This window comes from Hevea brasiliensis, chromosome 6 (assembly GCF_030052815.1).
Source record: "Hevea brasiliensis isolate MT/VB/25A 57/8 chromosome 6, ASM3005281v1, whole genome shotgun sequence".
NCBI lineage: Eukaryota > Viridiplantae > Streptophyta > Magnoliopsida > Malpighiales > Euphorbiaceae > Hevea > Hevea brasiliensis.
The window spans coordinates 92825060-92831994 of record NC_079498.1 but is presented as its reverse complement, the minus strand read 5'-3'; the positions used below and the strand labels follow the sequence as shown (position 1 = coordinate 92831994).

The window sequence follows — 6935 nt, the reverse complement described above, 5'->3', positions numbered from 1 at the left end:
GTAATGTTCATAATCCTTAGTTGAAGCACCGAAAGGAGAAAACCTTGAGATAAATAATCAAGAAATTAGACTTAATTAACTTGGATCTAGAAATAGACTAAAGATTAAGATGATTAATAGATTGATTAAGGAATCTAAAGAGTTTTAATTAATTTCAACTCCACGAAAGTAGGATTGAGTTAATTAGGACACTCTTTGTCTCACTCGAAAGGGTATTCAAAGGATTTAAGAATTAATCTCCTTGAAACCCATAATTCCCATGAGTTTGGATAACCAATTTAAAATCTCAATTTAGCTTGAATATGAACCCCTAAACTCCAGAACCATTTTATTATCATTGATTGTTAGTTGAGTTTGATTGATTATCAATTAAATTTTTGCTACACTTAATTTTTTCGGGTTTATTTCTTATAAACATAGTTGGATTCCCATTTAGGTTATTTCTTAGTTGAAATTGCAATTATACTCTTAAAATTCCATTCTCTTCCTTCTATTACCTTTTTAGTTTAAATTTAACTATAATCAGTTAATTTTACATCAACAATTCAATCACTAACACAACTCTCCGTGAAAACCATAACTTTTTTTATACTACTTATGCGACTCGTGCACTTGTGGTTGGGCCACATCAGTACAAGATTTTTTTAATCTCTTGTTCTATTGTTTTGTTATACATACATTGCGACATGAAATTTTGAGCATAAACATGTACCAGTAAGCCTGGTCATCGGCCTAGTTTGATTTAATTGAAATTTTCGATTCTATTTTTAGCGCTTTGATTCGAAAGTAATTTGATTATTTGGCATCCTTTACATATATGTTTTACTTTTTTTCTCAAAAAAAAAAAAAGAATCTAATTATTGAACCAAAAATGGTTTGAATCGCTAATTTAATTTGATTTCGATATAGAGTTTAGAAAAGAAGTCAAAACAGACTCTTCCATAATTGATTTGATCAGGTTTGGACCCTGAAATCATTAACTTGAGTGGATTCCAAATTTGACTTGAACCAATCTCAATTTGGTTCAAGGCTTGCAGGTCTATGTACCAGGCATGAATCCATTAATATTTTATTTTTGGAATGACAATTTTTGGTGACCGGTGTAAATAACTATATACCAAATGTGGGTAATAATTACTCAACAACTATATAATAATGTCCTACATCAAAAAGAGAAAGACAGACAATGATTATCTTTTTATTAAGCTGCATCATTTCTCATCCCCTCCCTACCATATCCAGAGCTAATAATTAAGCTAAATGATTTTACTCTTCATTTGAGCAGTGCAGAGCTATGTCTACCAATTCACCACTTCTTTTAGTTCTTTCATCCATATTATTATGTGGGTTCTTAACCAAGATAACTATAGCGTTCTCAATAAAAGAAGCAACTATTGATGATCTTCAACTGGCATTTAAGCGGAAACATCTAACCTCCAGACAACTCGTTCAGTTCTACCTCAAAGAAATCCGCAAGCTCAATCCTCTCCTTCGAGGGGTCATAGAAGTGAACCCTGATTCTCTCTACCTAGCTGATAAGGCTGACCAAAAGCGCAAGGCTAAGGCTCCAGGTTCTTTGCATAGTTTACATGGCATTCCTATCCTGCTCAAAGATAACATCGCTACCAAAGATAAGCTCAACACCACTGCTGGCTCGTTTGCGCTGCTTGGTTCAGTCGTTCCCCGAGATGCAGGTGTGGTGGTGAGGTTGAGGAAAGCTGGAGCCATCATATTAGGGAAGGCTAGCATGACAGAATGGGCTGCTTTTAGATCGAAATTTTTACCTCGTGGTTTCTGTGGAAGAAAAGGTCAAGGAAGGGTAAGCCCACCATAAGGTCCTTGCATTCCTATTAATTAGTCAAGTGATATCAATTGCGTAATAGATAAATAAGGGGATTATGTTTGAGTGTGGTTGCAGAATCCTTACGTTCTATCAGCAGGGACATGTGGGTCAAGTAGCGGATCAGGAATATCAGTAGCAGCAAATATGGTAGCAGTGTCCCTGGGGACTGAGACTGATGGCTCCATCTTATGTCCATCCAGTGTTAACTCCATTGTGGGTATCAACCCAACCGTTGGTAGAGCTGGAGTCGTCCCAATCTCCCCTAGACAGGATTCAGTTGGGTAGGTGATACTGGTGTTAACAAACAGTTATTTGGTTCGTAGAACATTTTCCACTTATTTTCCAAGATTTTTTCAGTTTCTAATTCAATTTTGATGTGTTTATAAGAATTGCTTGAGAAAAGAACTTCTCTGAACCAATAATTCCTCTGCTGAACTCTCCATTCATGAACTCTGCAGCTACACATACTATCCACCTATAATGGAAATTAGCTTCGTTGTACTTTTCTGTATTCATTTTGTTTTAGTTTTCTGTATGTTCTTACTGATTTTACTTCTCTCCATAAAGAAATTCGAACTTATTCTGAGATGATGGTTGAATAATTAGTCTTTTTGGACATGAATATGCACATAAGTGATTTGGTGAATTGAGAATTTTGTTCTGTGATTATTATTGACAAAGGAATTGTTACATGTTGGATGGAGCAGGCCAATGCGCCGAACAGTGAGAGATGCTGTTTATGCCCTTGATGCTATTGTAGGCTTTGATTATTATGATAATGCGACTAGAGGTGCAGCCATGTTCATTCCACGCGATGGCTACAAGCAGTTCCTTAAGCCTGATGGCCTTATAGGGAAGCGATTAGGGATAGTCAGGAATCCTTTCTTCAAGTTCTATAATGACGAGGGATCTGTCAAAACTCGAGCTTTCAAGCACCACCTCAACACACTAAGGTAATAGAATGAGGCTTTCATAGTTCTAGTTAGATAATCCACTAGAGAATTGGTTTAATTTTTGATAAGCATAACTTGACGACACATTTCTGTGAAAAAAAAAAGGGAAAAAGGAGCAATTCTGGTAGATGATTTGGAAATTTCCAACATCGATGAGATCATAAATTTCACTGGAAGTGGTGAATGTAATGCATATCTGGCCGAGTTCAAGCCAGCGATTAATGCATACCTAAAACAACTGGTGAAATCCACAGTGCGAACCTTAGCAGACCTCATTGCCTTCAACAAGAAATTCTCCAAATTGGTAAGTAGGTGATTTGATTTTATTTCAATGTGCATTCCTTGGTAGATTACAGAATGTGGTTGATTTTTTTTCAATGGCTGTGCAGGAAAAGACCAAGGAATATGGTCAAGACACGTTTGAAGCTGCTGAATCTTTGAGGGGAGCTGACAAACTGCTAAAGATAGCAGTGGCAAATTTGAACAGAATTTCAAGAAATGGTTTTGAGGAATTGGTGAGGAAGCATAAACTAGATGCACTAGTGACTCCTTATGATTTTGGAATGAGCTCATATGCCTCAACTCTTCTTGCATTCAGAGGACATCCAGGAATCACTGTCCCTGCTGGGCATGACACTAAGGTGTTGCCCTTTGGCATCTGCTTTGGAGGATTAAAGGGTACAGAACCAAAACTAATAGAGATTGCTATTAGTGAGACATTTTTATTCTCATATTAAATTTTGATGAGACATTGAAAGTTTTAAAAGTTTTAAGTGAGCTCAATAGTAATTTTATATAAATTTTATTTTATAATTATGAAATGGTTATTATCATTAATTAACCAATTCCTTCAATCAACACCTAAGTAAGTAATTTATTAATAAATCATGTGTTTAAATTGGGCCTCCCTAAACTAAAATTCTGGCTAAGTCACCTACAATAAGTGTTGAGAATATTGATATGACAACACAATAAGCATCTGGAATATTTTAAAGAAATCATATTTATGCGATAAGATAAGCATTTGAAATAAAACATAAAATCATAATTATGTACAATAGTTAATTTCATTAATAGAAAAATCAATAATTACATATGCACAATGCATAATTGAATACAACACTTACTTATCAATAGAAAGACCAATTTCGTTGCCTCCTAGCAGAAGAGCATTTCGACAGTACAGAGTTATTGTCACTTTTCTCCCTGTCTGCTGCCTTCCTCACTTCAAAATCATTCATTCTGCGATCAGTAGAAAAGAAGGGACTGCATAAATAACATCCTTGAAGAAATCAATGTGAGGTATGCAAATTTACTAACATGATTTCCTGAACTGGTTTGCACTTTCCAAGGAAACCATAATATAGCACTAAGGAATGGTTTGCCACTGAACAAAAATTTTCATAATAGATAATATTTGCAGGAATACAGTACCAAGTATTCTCATCAACCAAATCAGGACCACGCCCTCTAAAATTGTGATGTTGATCTGAATCCAATTGTCATAGTGCTGGCTTTTCTTGTTGTCTGGAAGTGACCTAAGAATCTGCTTAAAAATTAAGACGCCATGTTATTAGTTACCTTTCCCATGCTGGTGCGCCTCATATCAGTACATGCAATTTGAGAGTGCCTTGAATCTTCTATTCCAGAAACAGTCACTGATGCTTTTGAAAAATATTTTAAATTTTTTTACCTCAAATCATATAAAAAAATAATTAAAAGCATTGATTGCGACAACTATACATATAAAATTTTGAATTAAATAAAAAACAACTCAAATTATATGTTGGAGGCCAAATTAATACCAGTAAGTGAAAATTTTCGTAGGACTAGGCAGACCTTGTCCTTAGGCTTGGCTCAACTTGCTTGAGGCAAGGCTTATCCTGCCAAATCGCACGCTTGGGCGAGGCTGAAATGACCTTAACAGTTGTCGGCTTGCTGTAGAATATGATGATTTACTGTCGACGGCTTAGCTCTTGTTCCCTTTTCCATAGATCTTCTAGAGAAATATATCTTTCTACAACTTGAATATTTCCTTCTAAAGTTTCAACTATCTGTTTTGCACAAAAACGAATGAAAAAGATTGTGCTTTGTCAGCATATTAAGTAAAACTGTACACTAAGAATGCGTTTGATACGGCATATATATGTTCACCCCTTTGCTCTTTTGGTAAACATGGGAAGGGGGTGATTGGTGTCACCCCTCCCCTCCAAGGACAATTATAAGGGGAAATAAGGGATGATTTTGTTTTTCAAAAAAAGTTATTTATGTAATTAATTATACGAATTTATTATTATTATTATAAAAATTGCCAAACTTTATCCTAAAATAAAAATTAAACTCTATATAAAATAACTTACCTCATTCATTTGTGGTCGATCATCTGGATTATCATTTAAACATGCTAAAGCACAAGCTATCACTTGCTTCATTTCATTGTTGTTATAGCCCTGCAATCTTTTATCAATAAAATCGTAGTTGCCGCTGGACAAACTTTTTCGGAGCTGAGGTACCGCCTGAAAGTTAATAGAGGAAAGCATTTATTATTTTTCCCAGGCAATAAAGATTTTATTTCCAAAATATAGACTAAATTAATCGAGGAACAGTTATGTACCCATTGAACTATGTTAGAGTTGCCATTGAAACTGATATCATCATGTTGTTTCCCTGTAATTTCCTCCAAAACGAATACACCAAAAGAATAAGCATAGGTCTTCGCAGTGAATCTCCTACTACGGAAATATTCAGGAGGCATATAACTGCAGTGGGAGATGAAAAAGTGGTGAGATATGAAAAAACAATTCAACAAATATTCTTTAAAGGCAAATATGGTAAAATGTATTTTCTTTTTGGTAGTTTTCCTAGTATGCCAAAAATACACCACATGGCTGCAATATAATTTAGTTCAGGCAACATAATAGAATTTTTATTTTTACCCAGTAGAGACACGAGTAGCAGAATTTGAGAGAAAATTGGCACGTCCATACTCTGCAAACTGGATAAAAATGACTCAAGTAAATTTATTGCATTGTATAGTTTAACACCAAATAAAAAAAAAGTCAGTTTACATAAAAATAGTTTAATAGTCCAATCCAAATTTAATGATACATTCAACATCTTCTAATGTTAACAGTACTTCCTCGCTCCACTATCATGATCAATTTTCTCCGTTTGTTATTATTCTATTGCAAATTACACATATAAAAAATAGCTTCATTTGGCACTGAGGTCCACCATTGAAAAAGCACTTTTCTAAAGAAATATCATAAAAAAAATATTTTAAAATTTTGATATTTTTATAAGTAAAACTTACTAAATTTAATTTTAAAATTTTTAACTAATATATTTAAAAAAAGCGTTTTCCTTGTCCAGTAAATATCTAAAAAATGAGAAAGGCTTTTCTTAATATTTATTTAAAAAAAAAAAAAACAATGTCTAACATACCCAAAGTGAGGTGAGTTTCTTTTTCTTATCATAAGAGGAAAGGATGTATGTAGTGAATGATAAGCTGAACCTCAATTGAACAAATTAAGTGCAGTTAAATGTTGTTAAGATCAACTGCATAAGTATGCAAGATACAAATTCAGGAATATTTTCAATGCAAGTTATATAAATACAATACCCAAATATATAGAAAAGATTATCAATAATTGATCACTGGAGTTTGTAATAATCACCTTCACTTTCATATTATCATCAATATAAATTCGATCTCTATTGAAGACGTCATACAAATCCCAGGGTTCATCTGAAAATACATCACAAATGAAATGTGAAAACGCATGTACCAACAATTTAAACCTGAAAACGAAATGAGGCTTAGTAGCCAAGGCCTAAACTCAGAATGCAGGGAATACTTACAGCGTTGCCACAGATAATCCACTATTGTCGCCCTGCGATTCATGATTCTGAGTGAGATATGCCATGGAACAAATTCATCTCCTGCAATGTTTTCCATCTTTATAAGACAATAGATGTATAATAGCATATTTACCTCCACATATTGTTATTTGCGATGTCATCCTAACAAAATTGTGGATGTCACATCAAGTAAATATCAAGTAAATAGTCCAAATTAAATGGAATAGAACATTTAAGGGGAAAAATGTGGAATCCTAAAACCTAATACATTAAATATT

The 6935-nt window shown here is 34.0% G+C and overlaps 2 protein-coding genes across 4 annotated transcripts; one reads left to right on the top strand and one right to left on the bottom strand.

Moving 5' to 3' along the window:
• The first annotated feature begins 1184 nt into the window (after positions 1–1184).
• On the top strand, positions 1185–3559 carry LOC110631481 (probable amidase At4g34880). The gene is made up of 5 exons (XM_021779321.2): positions 1185–1819; positions 1919–2124; positions 2551–2796; positions 2902–3100; positions 3186–3559. The coding sequence occupies exons 1-5, from the start codon at positions 1295–1297 to the stop codon at positions 3531–3533; spliced, it is 1524 nt and encodes a 507-aa protein (XP_021635013.2). The 5' UTR covers positions 1185–1294; the 3' UTR covers positions 3534–3559.
• A 285-nt stretch (positions 3560–3844) lies between these two features.
• On the bottom strand, positions 3845–6739 carry LOC110631479 (proline-rich receptor-like protein kinase PERK15). 3 transcript variants are annotated; one of them, XM_058149300.1, is made up of 8 exons: positions 6658–6739; positions 6474–6544; positions 5733–5791; positions 5411–5555; positions 5157–5312; positions 4602–4850; positions 4231–4342; positions 3845–4062 (listed from the first exon to the last, which is right to left on the bottom strand). In XM_058149300.1, the coding sequence occupies exons 1-6, from the start codon at positions 6698–6700 to the stop codon at positions 4752–4754; spliced, it is 573 nt and encodes a 190-aa protein (XP_058005283.1). In that variant the 5' UTR covers positions 6701–6739; the 3' UTR covers positions 3845–4062; positions 4231–4342; positions 4602–4751. The 3 variants fall into 3 exon arrangements, with proteins under 3 accessions (XP_058005283.1, XP_058005282.1, XP_058005284.1); XM_058149299.1 differs by having other exon boundaries at positions 3845–4038; XM_058149301.1 differs by having other exon boundaries at positions 3845–4038; positions 4636–4850.
• Between the last annotated feature and the right edge of the window lie 196 nt (positions 6740–6935).

What these genes read in the sequence shown, in the direction of transcription:
- LOC110631479 (XM_058149300.1), bottom strand. Translation starts at nt 6,700, where the DNA reads ATGAATCGCAGGGCGACAATAGTGGATTATCTGTGGCAACGCT. An exon ending in ATGATAATATGAAAGTGAAG is followed by an intron (nt 5,792 to 6,473) that starts GTGATTATTACA and finishes ATTTTTATCCAG; the next exon opens with TTTGCAGAGTATGGACGTGC. An exon ending in GCTACTCGTGTCTCTACTGG is followed by an intron (nt 5,556 to 5,732) that starts GTAAAAATAAAA and finishes CTCCCACTGCAG; the next exon opens with TTATATGCCTCCTGAATATT.
- LOC110631481 (XM_021779321.2), top strand. Translation starts at nt 1,295, where the DNA reads ATGTCTACCAATTCACCACTTCTTTTAGTTCTTTCATCCATATTATTA. An exon ending in GAAGAAAAGGTCAAGGAAGG is followed by an intron (nt 1,820 to 1,918) that starts GTAAGCCCACCA and finishes GTGTGGTTGCAG; the next exon opens with AATCCTTACGTTCTATCAGC. An exon ending in CACCACCTCAACACACTAAG is followed by an intron (nt 2,797 to 2,901) that starts GTAATAGAATGA and finishes GAAAAAAAAAAG; the next exon opens with GGAAAAAGGAGCAATTCTGG.